At 37.5% G+C, this 17,569-nt stretch overlaps 1 protein-coding gene across 5 annotated transcripts in view; it reads left to right on the forward strand.

Annotated features, from left to right (window-relative positions):
* The window catches only part of mib1 (MIB E3 ubiquitin protein ligase 1), a 67,003-nt gene that overhangs the window by 9,535 nt on the left and 39,899 nt on the right, over positions 1-17,569 (forward strand). For 3 of the 5 annotated variants that reach the window (XM_016512737.1, XM_016512744.1, XM_016512760.1), the window contains exons 4-12: positions 3,135-3,239; positions 3,830-3,896; positions 5,586-5,790; positions 6,244-6,427; positions 7,985-8,129; positions 8,705-8,871; positions 11,211-11,318; positions 13,652-13,849; positions 14,506-14,657. In XM_016512737.1, coding sequence (XP_016368223.1) covers positions 3,135-3,239; positions 3,830-3,896; positions 5,586-5,790; positions 6,244-6,427; positions 7,985-8,129; positions 8,705-8,871; positions 11,211-11,318; positions 13,652-13,849; positions 14,506-14,657 — 1,331 coding nt within the window. The remainder of the gene's footprint in view (positions 1-3,134; positions 3,240-3,829; positions 3,897-5,585; positions 5,791-6,243; positions 6,428-7,984; positions 8,130-8,704; positions 8,872-11,210; positions 11,319-13,651; positions 13,850-14,505; positions 14,658-17,569) is intronic. The other 2 variants (XM_016512753.1, XM_016512766.1) reach the window with 1 other exon arrangement.

A 17,569-nucleotide genomic window follows, 5' to 3' on the forward strand; every position in this document is an offset into this window, starting at 1 on the left:
TTGTATTTTTACTCTATTGTATTTATTTGTGCTGTTGCTTGTAGTTAGATAGATTATTCTTATTTTCTTTATTTTTATTTGACAGTATAGTTTTTGCCTAAAGATGGCACATACCGAACCATACTGAAACCGTGACTCTAAAACCGTGATACAAACCGAACCGTGAGTAAGTTGAAACGTTCCACCCCTAATATATATATATATATATATATATTCAATGATTTAAAAAACTTTTTTTTTTTTATATAGGGTCTCGATATTAAGTCTTGTCATTCACTTTTCCAAGTAAAAGTCGCTTTTCCGGAATGCATAGGATTTTTGTGTTGTAAATATAATTTATTCTGAAGCAATATTCTCATCGGTGTTCTATCAGCTTTGACATTCAAATCTGCATATTTGTAATTACCCCAGGGCATTTTTTTATCTTTATAAAAGCCATTCTTTCTCTAATTTATTAAATGTGTGCTTCATCTATTATTTTAAATTCTTAAATTTGTATATGTTGTATATATGTTTTACAAAAAAATTTATATAATAAATGTTGGAAAGAATGATATTTTTAATGATACTTTTAAACATTAAACTAAACCACCAGTAGGTGGCGGCAAGTGACCGTCTTAATGAGTGAGTCATTAAGACATTCATTCAAAGATTCGTTCAAACAGATGATTCATTCATGAAAGAGGCAGCTGTTTATGAATGGGTCATTGAATCTTTGACTCAACCGATTCGTTCAAAACGCTGAATCATTCAGTAATGAAAACACGATTGTGTTCTCGTGAAATGTGCCATAGTTCTGCTGTGATCTTTGTTTGGAACCATTTTCGCTGCTGAAACGGAACCAAAACAGATAATATTGCGTATAAAATGTAAGTGATTTAATTTGAACTACTTTTTACAGTTTACTGTTTTGAACTGTTGTATGAAATCAGTGTCACATTTTCAATCTTGATGTTTTTATTCAGGATATTCGGGAAAACGGCATTCTTGGTTGTATAATGTTACTTAACTGTATCATATGTTATAAATATAAAAACTCAAGTGTTAATGTGAGAGCCCTGTTTAATAGTGTTCTTTTCATCTTCTCTCTTCATCTCTTTACATTTTCCGTGCTAGTTAGCTCCCTGTCACGTGACAACGGAGCGCAGTGAAAGGGAGTGAGTAGTAGGGATGCGCCGATCCGATATTCATATTGGGTATTGGCTCAGATACTGCCATTTTTTTGTCGGATCGGGTATCGGTCAAAGAGGGCCGATCCAAATCCGAGATTGTGCGTATTATTCTATGTTAGACTACTTCTGAAGCCATACGATGGCTTAAAGGGTTACTCCACCCCAAAATGAAAATTTTGTCATTAATCACTTACCCCCATGTTGTTCCAAACCCGTAAAAGCTTCGTTCATCTTCGGAACACAATTTAAGATATTTTGGATGAAAACCAAGAGGCTTGTGACTGTCCCATTGACTGCTAACTAAACGACACGACAGTCAGCTCGGTAAAGCTCTCTCCAAGACCATTCTGTGTTCCCATTATTATACTTGATTTGTAAATAAATGTCTATGATTTTGCAAAAAGGACTTTATTTTCTTGCCGGAATTTAATGTTGTTTTGTTACTTGCTGCCGGGTGTCTGTGAGAACAAAACACAGGCGTAGAAAAGACTATAAATTGTTTGTAACGCACACAGTAACTGAAATATAAAACTGTTAAAAGAAAGGATCGATAACTGCTACACAGATATAATACACTAAGCATCAATTTCTCTTCCCTTTGTGCTTTGCACTTTTTAATGCAAAGCGCTGCGTGCTGTGACTCCGTGTTGCTTTAAGCGCATCATTCTGCACATCGGATGCGCATATTGTAAGCGCTTCGTGCCGCACTGTATTTGTTTTGTCCTATCGTATCTATCATATGTTGTTGCCTTAGTGTCATAGATTATGAATATACATATATTTTTTCATATTTATTGTTAATTTTTCTTTATAATGAAGTAGTCTGTATTTAGTAAATTGAAAGAATGATTATCAGTTCCACACACAGAGATATATAAATTCTACATTTATTTAAATCGTTTCCATTAACCGATGTTATGCGACTAAAACGTAATTTTTTGCCTCTCGCAATAAGTCATGGCAATAGATTTTGGTGGGGTTTTGACGGATTTTGGCTATATTTATCCAAAGGAGGCGTATGCGTGTATCTTTACAGAAGCAGCACAGAGAGCCGCTTCAGAAACTATAGAGCTGAGTATCATCAGCATAATGATATTTTGTGAATTATTCCTTTTTCGCATTGCCTGAAAAACCACCTTGTGAGAGCGTAAAAACGTTTTTGTGATATATGGGCGTTTTTGCAAAATTGACGCGCCTAGTGACGGCTAATATTAACCAGCCTAAAATCTGCTTTAAACGTAAGAACGTAAAGATTAAGTTTAATTGATTGTGATAGAATGGTGGACCAGTCACTGTATGAGCTCACAGCAGGCACATACTGTGCAGTAATTAGCCAACGTTTTGTAAAGAAATGAAAACAGGTCGCACCTCAATTATTTGCACTCGCACAAATGCTCCCAAATACAATGCACACATTAAATTTAGGGAGCATATGCGACTAAAATGGTCGCAATTTCGAGCCTTGTAATGTAAACAATTCTTTTGTGCATGTGTTTCCATTATAAAAAATGTTTTCATCTCATATTGTTTACTTTATTTGTCATAATGAAACCCTCCGGTAAAAAAAAACAAAAAACTCTGGTGACAAACCCGGCACCTGCAAGCTTGCATTTAACTGCCGCCACTTTTGCTGTTAGTACCGTTTCATCTAGACTTTAAAGTCTAGTCCAAGACAAGCCACTCTGACTAACTATATACGTACCATTTAGTGGCAAACTTTTTATTTATTTATTTTTGCAAAGGACTGACCTTTAAAATGTTAATTAGTTTTTATAATGCAATTTTTTCGTTTCACACAAGGTTTATTGGGATGTCCGTGGTCCCTAAACTCTTGTGCCCTTGAATATTGTGTTTGCTAGCTGAATTAATCAGACCGTAGAGTGCTTTAGTTATGTGACTAAAGTGAAAGATGTTCAGTAAGTCTTTGAAGTAAGTCTCCCTCACCATCCTCCTATGTTTCAGGTGACGGAGATCCAGGACTGGAGTGCTGCCAGCCCCCACAGCGCAGCCTACATCCTCTGGGACAACGGGGCCAAGAACCTATACCGAGTGGGATTCGAGGGCATGGTGAGCCACCCCCATCACTATGCACATACACAAAAGACTGCAGTTAACTGGCCTTTGTGTTGCTACCCACCCCCTTCTACACGCACTGCACCACACACAGACAAATCATCCCATAAGCTGGCCTTCTTTATAAGAGCCATGTGCAGGGCAGCCATTGTGAGGGGCAGCTGGATGAGCTATCTGCATGATAAAAGAAATCTGTTCTCTTTCTGTCTCTTCACAAGAGAGCGAGATTCAGCATGAAGACCAAAGGCAAAGAGAGCAGGGGGTGTGGTCTGCAGAAAGCGTGCCTCAGTTATTGAAGTGCTAGGCCGCCCACTCATTGGCTGTTAGACTTTCTGCGACGTCTGAATTTCAGCCAATCATTTTGTGGTTGGGCAACGGCTTTTGTCTGTGATTGCAATATATCCGGAGGGTGTGCGCAGCCATCTGCCACTGGAATTATTAATTAGATTTGGATAAAGAGGAGGAAATGCAGACAACTGTATCAGAGACTGTTACAATGTTTAGACTTTTGTGGTTAGGGATTCAAAAAAAAAAATTTTTTTTAACAAATCTGTTATAATTAATTGTTTTTTTTCTTTTTTTAGTCTGATTTGAAGTGTGTGCAAGATGCCAAAGGAGGCACTTTTTACAGAGACCACTGTCCAGTGTTGGGTAAGCCTTCCAGATGTGTCATACTAGTAGGCTTATAATATTTATCATGAATATATTTTAGTTATAAAGGGGTTTAAGCCTCGTAGGTCAAGTGAAGTACTCTATTGCATCCTAATTGTATGAGTGTATTGTATGAGATGCCTCCACTAGGTGTCAGCACTAGATGGTATGGTGGGGCTGATCTTCAAATATGCATGGCTACAGTGACACATTCCTGTTTAAAAGCTCTTTTGGCCCCAGTCCATAATTGACTCCTTGCTATCCAAGCCATTACCGTTAGGTTCTATACAAGAATGGTCAACTTAAATTAATTACTCTTGAAACCTTAAGAAATGGTCCCACAAAGCACAACGTCTTGTGCTTTACAATTTAGGGGCCGTTTACACGACGTTTTCAGCCAAAAACTGGAAACTTTTTATGCGTTTTGCCTGGTTGTTTACATGACAACAGCGTTTTGGGGACTGAAAACGCATATTTTTGAAAACGGGTTTCAAAGTGCACGTTTTTGAAAATTGCACCGTTATCGTTTCCATGTAAACCCCCAATACGGGAATCTTTGAAAACGGTGACATCATGCTCGTGCGTAGTACTTGTTAGGTATGTAGACATGCGCAGTACGTGTCGATTTTAAAGGCAAGCGCGAACAAACATACACAACAATGGCGGAGTATATGGTAGTGTTGTTGCTGTTCTAGAGTTTGCTAACGCTTCTTCAGCAAAGTGTGGATTTACTTCACCAATATTACAACCAACAGCGGAGATGCGTCATATACATCATATAATCTTCACTTCCCTACAGGTACTGTTTACTTAGGTGACAGCGCCAACTACTGGCCTGGCATACGTAATACAGTGTTTTTGGCCGTTTTCGTGGATATGTGTAAACGCGAATCGTTTTGAAAACGTTGTCATGTATACGTGAAACTTTTTAAAAACGCAAGGGAAAAACTTTTCCGTTTTTGACTACACTGTTGTCATGTAAACGTAGCCTTAGAGAGTCCCTACGCAGTGTTTACTGCTCCATACTCACTGAGCAAGGGCTATCTGTTGAAGTTCACTTAAAGGGATAGTTCACCCAAAAATGAAAATTCTGTCATTAATTACTCCAAAAAGCATTTGAAATTCACTGTAATGCAGACAAATGCATACAAAGCTTAAGTCAAGCAAATTGAGGGGGTTGGTGTATGATATAAAAATGTACGACATAAATTTATATTTACAAGGTTTTTGAAATTTAAGTACTGGAAAACCCTTGGAAACAGTTGTGTTTATGAAGAGGTACTTGAAAAATGCTTTAAATGCCTTTAACATTTTTACAAGGCAATATACGAAACCGGGCCTGACAGTAAGGACTTGTTTTTTAAGTCTTGTCAGTTAAAACAATCAAGCAATGTTCAGCCATTCAAGTCCAAAAAGAAGCCAAAGAAAATTCAGTTTGGTACTCGCACGTCGCTTTTTGTGTGCGCACAAAGAACTTCAATTTTGACAACATGTGAACATCAAATTGAGTTCTCTTTCTCGTCTTCTTGCACTACTGCTTATTTGTTTTTTCTTATTTTATTAAAGAGTATTTGCATTTAAAAATGGTTAGCGCAATAGAGTATGTTGTTCTCTAGATGATAATGACCATGAGAAGTCATTCTATTGCTCGCTAGATCATCTCAATTTTTAACCTGTGACTTTCTGTAGGTGAGCAGAATGGAAACAGGAACCCAGGAGGCCTGCAGATTGGAGACTTGGTCAACATTGATTTGGACCTGGAGATCGTTCAGTCGCTGCAGCATGGGCACGGAGGCTGGACTGATGGCATGTTTGAAACGCTCACCACCACAGGCACTGTGTGCGGCATTGATGAAGACCATGACATCGTTGTGCAGTATCCTAGTGGAAACAGGTCAGTCACACTTTATATATTATCTTAAATGTCTTTTTTTTTGGCTTTGTTTCAGTGCACGACAGTCACAGTCTTCACAATTATGACAAATCATTATACACGTTATTAATGTTGATTAATAGAATATACATACAAATTTCAACTTTAGATATAAACCGTCTACAAATCCAAAAGAAGCTATGTTTCTGAATTGTTAAATCAGTGTATCAAGACCTAAATTGATATTACATAAGACCATAACTTTCCCATTAGTCCTCTTAGTAGTATGAAACTGCTTAAACAAAATCACAAAGTAAGCAGTATAACAATATTAACCCTGTAAAGCCTGACATTTGAAATAATAGTCAGGAAAATCTCATTTTTTGAAATGTAACAATTTTAACTACTGTTGTTGAAGGTCTGTGACTTAACCTTTGTGCTGAGTTGAACACAGAACCTTTCTGTGTGTTCTAGGTGGACATTTAACCCAGCGGTGCTCACAAAGGCAAACGTTGTACGTAGTGGAGAGGTGGCGGCTGGTGCTGAGGGAGGCAGTTCTCAGTTCATGGTGGGAGACTTGGTCCAGATCTGCTATGACATTGACCGCATCAAACTACTCCAGAGAGGACATGGAGAGTGGGCTGAAGCTATGCTGCCAGTGAGCATCACCTACCTCATTAAGGGATAGTTCAACCAAAAATGAAAGTTCTGTTGTCATTTACTTACCCTCATGTCATTCAAATCTATGTGGCTACATTTTATTTTAATAGTCCACTTCTAGACATTCATAGCCATTCTACTAACTATAAGTAGCTTTGCAACTCCGTATGAACTAATTCTCACTTTGTTAGTTTAGGGTATAATGTCTGCTGGGCACCATCAAAATAAAGTGTTAGCATATATTAAGCAGACAGTCTGCTAATACTCTAATGATTGCTAGTTGACATGTACATAGTTTCAAAGTTGCTAGTTATTATTATGTCTAAAGTGGACTATCAAAGTAATGTGTTACCACATATGTTTTTATAATAGAAGTCAACTGTTCCCAAAACGGTTTGGTTCTCAACATTCTTCAAAATATCTTTTTAGACTGTTCTGCAGAAGAAAATAATACAGGTTTGGAACAATGTGTGGTCAAATAAATGATGACAGAATTAAAATTTTTGGCTGAACTGGCCCTTTAATGATTACATGACACGGTTTCTGTGAATGATTAGATGAATATTACACTTTGGCTGTTATACCAACATGGATATTTTTAATTTATTTTGTTTTGTAAGAGAGCAGACTGAAAAATAAGAGAGAGAGAGAGAGAGGGGAACAGGATCAGAAAATATTGCAGGATTTAAAGCGGTTTCGCACATATGGTTACCATTGCGACACGAAACACTAGGCCAGAGCTCTGTAATGATTTTGTTAATTTATAGTACAGTGTAATGGATTTATCTAATCAAATAATTGCTTTTTTCCATACTAAGATGTCCGTCTCTAGTCTGCACAAGAAAATCTAGAGACTAATCAACAGCTTTTTCAGTTATGCAGGAGTGACTTCCAGAGCTCCAGAGTAAAAAGACATTTACTTTTCAAAACGTGTTAAATTTCTCTGTTTTGGCTGCAAATAAAATGACCAATAAAACCAGCCATTGATGAGACCCCATCTTTGTAATAAAGACCCAGTTTGCTTGAGTTTAAAGAGGTTGATGAGGATTCACTTGCAGCCACTGGCAACCTACTACCAATAGCACAGTTTTATTTTATCTACAGACTGTTTCAAGCAGCTCTGTAGATAAAGCACCTCCTAAAGCAGTGGATTGTGCCTCCTAAAACTGTGTGATTGGTTTATATTTCTGTTTTTGATGTTCTCGATGGACAAATCTTAACAGAATTCCAATAGCTTCAGTTATGAGCAATATAGATGAGATGTGGTCCTGCAAGTCTAGGAGCCTTTGGGTATTCTCTTTTTAAATGAGCCAATCTCAATTTTAAAAGCCAGACCTTACACTTATTGATTTTCTTCTCTCTCTCTCCCTCCACGGTACTTAGGATGTTGCTCTCACAGGGGTGTTTGTACCTGTGTGTAATATGCAGTTTGCACACAAACTTGTCTAGCATTCCAGCAGTTTCAGAGCTTAGAGGAAAGGAAAATTGGTTAAATGCAAAATAACTCGTTTTAGGACAGTCACACACTCATATGCCCATGTTTTCTCTTGTGCAGACCCTTGGGAAGGTGGGAAGAGTGCAACAGATTTACTCTGACAGTGACCTCAAAGTCGAGGTTTGTGGGACATCCTGGACATACAATCCAGCCGCTGTCACTAAAGTGGCTCCTTCTGGATCTGCTGTTACTAATGCTTCTGGAGGTGATACACACACGCACACACACACACAGAGGGATATGTGGTTTATGGGGATAGCGCAATGGTTTTTATACTGTACAAACTGTATTTAGGCACTTCACTTATTGGTCACTTATTGCCATGCACACCATTTGTGTTATTTTATAGTTTTAGTGACTTATAAAATGTAAAACATGTGATAGAGTGATAGTTGTGATATCACAGAGTGATAGTGCACATGGACATTTTACTTTCAGGTTTAAATTATTAATTTCAATTAGGGCTGCACAATATTGGAAAAGACTGACATTGTGATGTTTTTTCTGTTATATATTTTGCAATTTTCACCAGAAGACTTGAAAAGCTCTATTTGGAAATAATTCTAATTTTAGAATGATTCGGGATGATTTTGTAGGGGAGTGCCTCTGATTTCAATTCTATTTTGTTATATCACACAGCCCTAATTTCAATATATTGTGGCATTAATTGATTTGCCAGAAGGAGAAAATGTCCTATATTTCAGTAGTGCTCACAGTCAACCACAGACAAGCATCAATCCATTTCTCATCAGTCATTGTGTACTCTGTGCGACACTATAGCAGTGTTGACAGAGAGTCGTCCTATGCCTGCAGAGCGCCTGTCTCAGCTCCTCAAGAAGCTTTTTGAGACACAGGAGTCTGGAGATATTAATGAAGAGCTGGTGAAGGCCGCGGCCAATGGTGACCTAGCCAAAGTAGAGGACATCCTGAAGAGACCTGATGTAGACGTAAGAGTTCTATCATAACACACACACACAGTACCAAATTTGCACATCCACAAAAACCTCAGCAGATTTCCATAGAATTCTCATTATTCATAAAGTTCTACACATCCCCTACATATTTATTTAATATTTTGGTCAATGTTAATGTTTTTAATTGCCAGTATAAATGAATATTTTGACTAATGTTTATTTGCTGTCAATATGAGTGAGATATTTTCCATTTCTTTTTTTTTCCACAGTCAAACTCGCCAAATTAAAGAATAGTTAAAGACTTAAAGGGTAAGTTCACCCAAAAATGAAAATTCTGTCATTAATTACTCACCCTCGTGTTGTTCGAAACCTGTAAGACCTTCATTCATCTTCGAATACTTTTTTGCACAAAGAAAACTAAAATAATGACTTTATTCCCCATTTTCGTCTCTACTATGTCTGTCGTGAACGCGCGTCCAAAGTGACGCAGTAGAGACGAAAAAGTGGAATGAAGTCGTTATTTTTGTTTTCTTTGCACAAAAAAGTATTCTCGTAGCTTCGTAACTTTACAGTTGAACCACTGATGTCACACGGACTACTTTGTCGATCATCTTGGTACTTTTCTGGACCTTAAACGTGGTAGTTACCTTGCTGTCTATGGGAGGGTCAGAGAACCCTCATATTTCATCAAAAATATCTTAAATTGTGTTCCGAAGATGAACGAAGATCTTACGGGTTTCGAACAACACGAGGGTGAGTAATTAATGACAGAATTTTCATTTTTGGGTGAACTAACCCTTTAAAAAGTCCTTGTTACAAGACACTATTTGATCTGATCAAATAGGTAGCAGTTCTTACATTTAAGAAAGTGCAAGTCAGAAAGAAGAAACTTATGCAAGTAGTACTTTGATCAAGCAACATAATGGTTCTAATTTGTAGCAAGACCACTTTGAACTGCTTGCACCTTTTGGTTCTAACTGGAATCTCACAGATCAGATCAAACGCACGATCAAAGAATGATGGCTGCTCTTATATGTATGAGACTTCCTTTGCTCTTTAAAAAAAAAAAAAAAAAAAAAACTCCTATGAGCCTGAAACTCTCAGTTTATGAAATATGGAACTGCTTCAGTCTAGTCTCTTAACATTCTGAAAGTATTCAACAGTCATTCGTATGAAGACATGGGCACATACATCGTTTTAAATAAGACTGAACAAAACAATCAAGCCGTTTTAATCAGACAGGTTTCATCTGTCAGCCATCTGTACATGCTGCTAAAACAATGGTTTCATTTAAGTATTTTGAGAGGGGTTGAAGAACATTGCTTGTGTAAATTTCAAATTGAACATATTTGCATCTCAAAGCTCTCGATGGTCTCACCACAATAACAATGGGAAACTGTTTGATTATGCCAATGATTGTACAGCATGTTGATTAAAAGGAAATGAGAAGGAAGTTGATCCAAGTTTTGTTTGGAATAGAGAGACTAGACACTGGAATGCAGTGCACAATGAACATGTGATCTAGCAATGATATTTGGTATTAGCATTATTCCCACAGTCATGGAAGACCTGGAAATGTCAGGGAATTTTAAAATTGCGACCTGCGTGTTTTTAAAAAAACAATCTTTATATATTTTTTTTGCGTAACTTATGTTGTATTATCATTATATAATTTTATACGTAAAGTTTTATCATAGAGAAATTCTATATTTATAATCTAAAAAAAGCCTAGTTATCATAAATGAATAGAAATGCCTGGATTTGCATTAGATCCGCTTGTCACTTTGCCTGATAAAGACTTTACCTCAATAAAGGCGCTCTCTCCCACCTTCAATACCACGACTTTGGTGCCCTTGAGCAAGGCATCGAACCCCCAACTGCTCCCCGGGCGCCGCAGCATAAATGGCTGCCCACTGCTCCGGGTGTGTGTTCACTGCTGTGTGTGTGCACTTTGGATGGGTTAATCCAAATGTCACATCACTTTTTTCACTTTCAATATATTTGATCAGTTTGAGTCTTCTTTTCCCCCACTTTTTTGGTTGTGTTGGTGCCAGGACTGGCCCGGTGCCCTGCCGCCCCTCATTGAAGTAATTGCTTGTAGCACAGAGAGAGAGGAAGGGAAGTCAAACTGGCTAGGGGGACTGGCCAAATTATATGCTCGGCAGGACATGTCCTGCAAATACACCAGGGGCTCCAGCATTAATATTCATGCCTCTGCACACTGGTTTAACTTACCGCATTGCTGCAGATCACAAATAGACACTTGTGTATACGCTTATACACGTTCGCAGAAACACATTTTAAAGAATGACACAAACATGGAATCTGAGATGCAAATAGCATGATATGGTAATCTGTCTTTTTGTTTCCAGGTGAACGGGCAGTGTGCAGGACACACTGCCATGCAGGCAGCCAGCCAAAATGGCCATGTGGACGTCCTCAAACTGCTGCTGAAACATAATGTGGACCTGGAGGCTGAGGTATGTCTTGTATGCTGCTCCTAAACCACCTCATGTCACTTTTGGCAGTTTTTTCCCCCTGGAGTTTATTGTGTTTGGAACAGGGCAAACCACAATATGCTGTGGATTGACTACTGACCTTAAGCCACTTAGATCTGGTTTGTTTGTAGTTCAGACACCTCAAGCAGAAGTTTTTGTTGTGAGAGAGACCTCATGGAGCTAGTTAGCCAGCATATAGAAATATCACTTATTGAATTTAGTGAAATGTTTCCTTGTGTATTTTTAATGCGCCAGGATCAGAGATGCAAACTTTTCACTTTTTGGGTGAAAATCACCATAGCTAATCCAAAATATATCATTTGTGTGATTTGTGTAGATCCAATGAATCCAATTTTTGAAACTGGTTTGAAAGTCAACAAATGAGAAGCGTGGATGGTTTAAGCTCTTATCTGTGATTTTCCCTCAAAATAAAAGCTCTTTGATTTAATGTTTGAAAGCAAAGAAATTAAGACGGCCTGTTTTTACTCTTTTTCTGTAAAATAAATTTACTATTATTAAATACTATATTTTTTTACATTATGGTATTATAACAAAAGTAACATTTCTTTATTGATTTGTTTTATTGTTATAATTCTATTAAAATAAACATTTTGATTTAATGAAATAATATTAATAATAATTATTAGATTTTGTTTGAATTTTGTGTCAATAAAAGAGAAACTTAGAAACTTTAAAGTTTGTCTTTTTTTTTTTCCCCAATAAAAGCTCTTTGGTTACATTTTTGAATGCAAAGAAATAAAGACAGTCTATTTTTCTCAAAAATATAATTATTAAATAGTATTATTACTATAGTAATATTTTATTGATTTTGTAATGAATAGTTATAATTTAATAAAATATATATTTTAAATAATTATAATGCTAACAATTTAATAAAATACACATAATTATAGTAATAATAATAATATTGCCCTGGACACCCACATCTTTGTTACCTTCTTCGCCCATAATGAGTTTGCATCCCTGTAACATTAAATACTGTTGTGACAGTATAGCATAATATCCCAGCATAATATAAATATATATTAGAGATATTTAGGTTAAGGAGAGGAGCAGTTTAACCCATGGGAGTGATCTTCCAAGTAACTTGCACTAATAAAATTTTAATCAAAGTTTTAGACTGTGAAATATAAGTGAAATATGTTTGTAAAGAAAAGGCTTAAGGTGCTTTAGAGGCATATTGAGGTAATGTTAACTGAACCCCCAGATTCCCATATTCTGAGGATAAGTTAATGTTGGCATGCAGTCAGCACATCTACTGTTTGCTTATGTGCAGGGAGTGAAAAAAACAAAAACAATAAAACAAAAACCAGGATGATGGAAACGCTGGCATTGTTATTCCAGCTACGTGAACGGTTCTCCACTCACAATCACGCACGAATATTTATGTCCTGGTGTCTGATGTTTCAGGGGCAGGAAAGAGCTTGTTGCTGTGGAAAGGATCATGCATGCTGTTGTCAGTGAAGTTAGCTTTGATTGCAGACTTCCGCAAATCACTTGTGTCCTGCTTTATCGCTTTTGTTTGGTTGTCTGTTATGGATTGTGAGTGACAGCGTAGTAATTGTTCACAGAGTACCAGGAAGGTGAAAATAGTCATATTTTAATATACATATCACATATACACTGTGATATGTCATATTTATATGGCCAAATATTAACTAAAATCTAGAAATATCTTTTATCTTCATGTTCATTTTAGCTTATAAGTTTTGTAATTTGATGTGCTTTTCATTTGTCATTTTAAATAGGTCAGTATCTTAGCTTTAATTTTTATTTCAGCTTTAGTAATATATTTAAATTCATTTATTTCTTTCAGTTAGTTACTAAGGAAACATTTCAAATTTCCATTGAAGTTTTTCATCTTATGTTTATAAATAACAATAACAATGGTGATTTTAACTTTTTCAGGTTGAATGTGAAGAAATCTTTGTCGCTTATTCCTATATTCCTAAATATGAAATATTTCAAATATTGGAATCCTTAATGAAATATTGTGGTCCAGTGGAGAAAAACAGACAGCACGTCTTGCCACTATCAGCCGGAGGAACGGATAGATTATTAGGCGAAGTCTAATTTATGGTTGTGAACCACTTTTAACCTCGGATTAATTAACCAGAAGATTTGCATCGTTATAAGGCAGTTGCTTCAGCAATCACTGTGTCCATAAACATTCCTCAGCATTTTATTTTTCTAGGCCAGTTATAGTTCTAAAAGCTTTAGAGTCAGACACTGGAATCAGACTGTGATGTGTTTAAATGAGGATTCTGACAGTGATTGTCGTGTGACTCTTTCAGGATAAGGATGGAGACCGAGCTGTCCATCACGCATCCTTCGGGGACGAAGGTTCTGTCATCGAGGTGCTGCATCGAGGTGGGGCTGACCTGAATGCCAGAAACAAACGCAGACAGACGCCTCTGCACATCGCTGTCAACAAGGGCCACCTACAGGTGGTGAAGACTTTGCTTGACTTTGGCTGCCACCCCAGTCTGCAGGTGAACTATCTGTCTAAGTGTTTCAGTCCCTGGTGTCTCAGTACCTCTCAGTTTATAATGAAAACTCCCTTCCTTGCTTTTTATTGACTGACACTTTTGGTCACATTCTAAGCTAAAGCTGGTAGTTAGTGAGTAGCTTCTTGTAGTTCTTATACACTAAAACTGTGATTTTTCTTTCTTTCTTTTTTTTTTGCATATGCTATTAGCACAGTTTTGAAAGGATTATTTGATTAATATTCTGTTTATACTGCAAACTAGATGAATAGATGATAAAGGGATGGTGTTTTCCCAGGTGATTGACACCCTGCGGCACTTTAGAATTGTATCTTCTATTTGGCAGTGAACAATCTAGTGCAGTTTTACCATGAATCAGCACAGATTGGTTAGCTGCTTTTCAAAAGCAAATGCCATCACATGAAACATTGCCATGTAATGCCAGCATTTATTATACTAGCTAAGCATTTGTATAATTTAGCATTTTTCTGCCTGTTCTGTGGTAACAGTACATCAAGTCACATCACACCCTCAGTAAAGTGAAGCTCTAGGCATTCTTTTATTCTGTGTCTCTGTGAACAGACTTATATAATGCTGTGTTGCATTTAGTAGAAAAAACAGCACGTACTAAAGAGCGTTTAACTTAATGCTGCCCCCTGCAGGACTCAGAGGGGGACACACCTCTGCATGATGCCATCAGCAAGAAGAGGGATGACATGCTCTCTGTGCTCCTGGAAGCAGGTGCAGATGTCACAATTACCAACAATAACGGATTCAACGCACTTCACCATGCAGCTCTGCGAGGGAACCCCAGGTATGGCTACATTCAATTTTCATGTGTCATAATTTGGGTTGAATTAAGCTTGTGATTAATGAGAATTATGCATCCTTGAATTTATTAAATTGTTTCATTTCATATTTGGGGCCTGTGCAGAACAAATCCGAGGCTCCTGAAGTCAAAATAAGTTATTTTTTTCTTTACTGCGGCACATTTACCGTTGTTGCTTCATGAATGGTGATGCCCACTTGCATACAAACTTAAAGGGGTCATATGATGCTGCTAAAAATAACAATATTTGGTGTAATGAAATGTGTTTATGCGGTTTAAGGTTAAAAAAACACATTATTTTCCACATACTCCACATTATTGTTTCTCCTCTATGCCCCGCCTTTCTGAAACGCGTCGATTTTTACAAAGCTCATCGGTCTGAAAAATCTTCCCAGATAGTGACGTAGGTATGTGGGGGCGTGTTAGAACGAGCCGTTTTAGGTAGGTGTGGCTGACTCTTAACTTTTATAAAGAATATCTCTTTGGATTTGAAACTTTAGTCTTTGCAACTTTACAGATCTTCTTTATGCACCAAGAGCTTGTTACACTCCAAAGAGAAAGGAAAAATTGAAATCGCATCATATGACCCCTTTAAACTACAGTAGGCACTCTGATTGCATCTAGGGCTGCACGATTAATCGAAATTAAAGGTCCCATATTGTCAAAACTGAAATTTCCTGGCTTTTTTCATAACTGAGGTCTAGGTGCTGTGTAACTGCAATAAAAGTTTAAAAAACAGTGAATCCACAGTCAAATGCACACAGCCTGCATAAAGTAGCTGTGATTTTTCAGTGGGGGGGTGGGGGTGGGGTGACGCCTTCAGTCACCCCCACCTCCCCCTTATGATGGATGGATGCACTTTATTGGACTTCAAAATCTCAGCACCCGTTCACTGCCATTATAAAGCTTGGAAGAGCCAGGACATTTTTTAATATAACTCCGATTCTGTTCATCTGAAAGAAGAAAGTCAAATACGCCTAGGATGGCTTGAGGGTGAGTAAATCATAGGGTCATTTTTAATTTTGGGTGAGCTATCCCTTTAATGATTTAATTGTAACCATACCTATTTATTTATTCATTGCAAATAAAATGGGAATTGATTTTTTATTATTGGTGCACCTTTGTGCCATAGAAAATTGCTGTATAAGTTACAAATGCCTCAGTGAAATGATCAATCCCCCAATGGCAACATGGGGATCCTTTTTATTGACTATGTGGATGAAGAACTGCTCCGGGTTATTATTTATGGCTCACTTGTACAGTAGAGCCTTGCTTGGGGGCAGAACCTGTCCCTTCACCATCAGAAAGTCCTAGAGATATATAGCTGTCCTCCAGCTCATCATTTACTTGTGTTTCTCGCATGAGCTCCCACCGCTGCAGTCGTCTTTGCGCAGCACTCTTTCTTTCCTGTGCTGAAGCTTTTCAGTCCAGTCCTGTTGTGCAGACTTGAGTATGCATTTACTGGGTCTGAAGGCTTGTGCTAAGCTTGTGAACTTGTTGGCTAGTTTTTCAGTATGTGGTTAGGTCATGAAAATCCTGTTGGTTGGCTGCTTTAAAATATTTAATTTCCTGGTGAATCCACATGACACACATCTCAGGGGTCGGTTTCATAAACATAGTAAATGTGTCTGTGTCGTAAGAACTTGATTGACTAACTAGAAGTTAACCAAGTGGCAATCAGTCTTACTTTTTGGATTTAAAACAGTAGGTAGTAGCCTAACTTCACTTGCACCATTTTAACCAGTTAGATTTTATCACGGAAACATCATACAGCAGGGAAAACCGTTTTACTTTTTTCATCCTTGCATGTTTTCCTAAAGTCATTAACACATTGATGTGTCTCTCAACTGGTGTTCTTCAATAATGCCTGTTGTAAGTACAGTTGTAACCTTACACAGGAATTTTTAACAGCCAGACAAATCAAATGAACCTGTTGGACTGTCAGAAAACATTTTTGGTATGCATATGCACTTTATTCTTTTAAATGTTTTTTTTTTTTTAAACTCCTTGAAATATGTTAATCTGAGGGAAAAAAAACTTATGCATTCTGGATTTTTCTGTCTATTTATTTTAAAGATTTTATTGAACATTCCCCATGTTTATCTATACATTGCGAATTTGCGTCTTGGTTGGGTATGTTGAAAGTGTTCATAAGTTTTTTTTTTTTCTGTGTGTTTATGACAGTCCCAGGCTGAGAGCAGGACTGGTTCCTCTCAGTGGCTCTCTGGATGGCTGCTGGAAGGCAGTTGTGCTCCAGCACTGTAAACAGTACGATTAATAGCCCATGACTCATAACAGAGTCCACAAACAGGCCCTGCAGAGGCTGCCGCTGCACAGCCCCTATTACTACTGTACAAATGGGCCAACCTGTTTGTTAACCGCCACATGGACTCTCACCCTCGGATGCACTGCTGTGTGCTGCTCTACAGCTGCTTAGTTCAAGCCTTAGCCAGCAGTCACATCCAGTGCTGCTAGTGGAAACGGTATCATAGGAACAGAGCTTGGCACTAATGAAAATTATTGGTCAATGAGGTGTTTTATGTTTATAGAGAAACCGTTGAATATGAAAGCAAATGATCAGCACAGATTATTATGGGCGGTTTGTGCCTCTGCTGTATTGTCAGGTGAATTGCCAGTTTTCTGCTTGATTTTAAGCCACTCGGTAGATTTATTTATATAAATTAACTTGGGCCATAGATTAGTTGGTCTTTTTTCAATTTATGGTAGTTAAAGGGGTCATATGATGCTGCTAAAAAGAACATTATTTTGTGTATTTGGTGTAATGAAATGTGTTTATGCGGTTTAAAGTTTAAAAAACACATTATTTTCCACATACTGTACATTATTGTTTCTCCTCTATGCCCCGCCTTTTTGAAACGCGTCGATTTTTACAAAAC

Source organism: Sinocyclocheilus rhinocerous, unplaced genomic scaffold (assembly GCF_001515625.1).
Source record: "Sinocyclocheilus rhinocerous isolate Xijiao unplaced genomic scaffold, SAMN03320098_v1.1 scaffold1724, whole genome shotgun sequence".
Lineage (NCBI taxonomy): Eukaryota > Metazoa > Chordata > Actinopteri > Cypriniformes > Cyprinidae > Sinocyclocheilus > Sinocyclocheilus rhinocerous.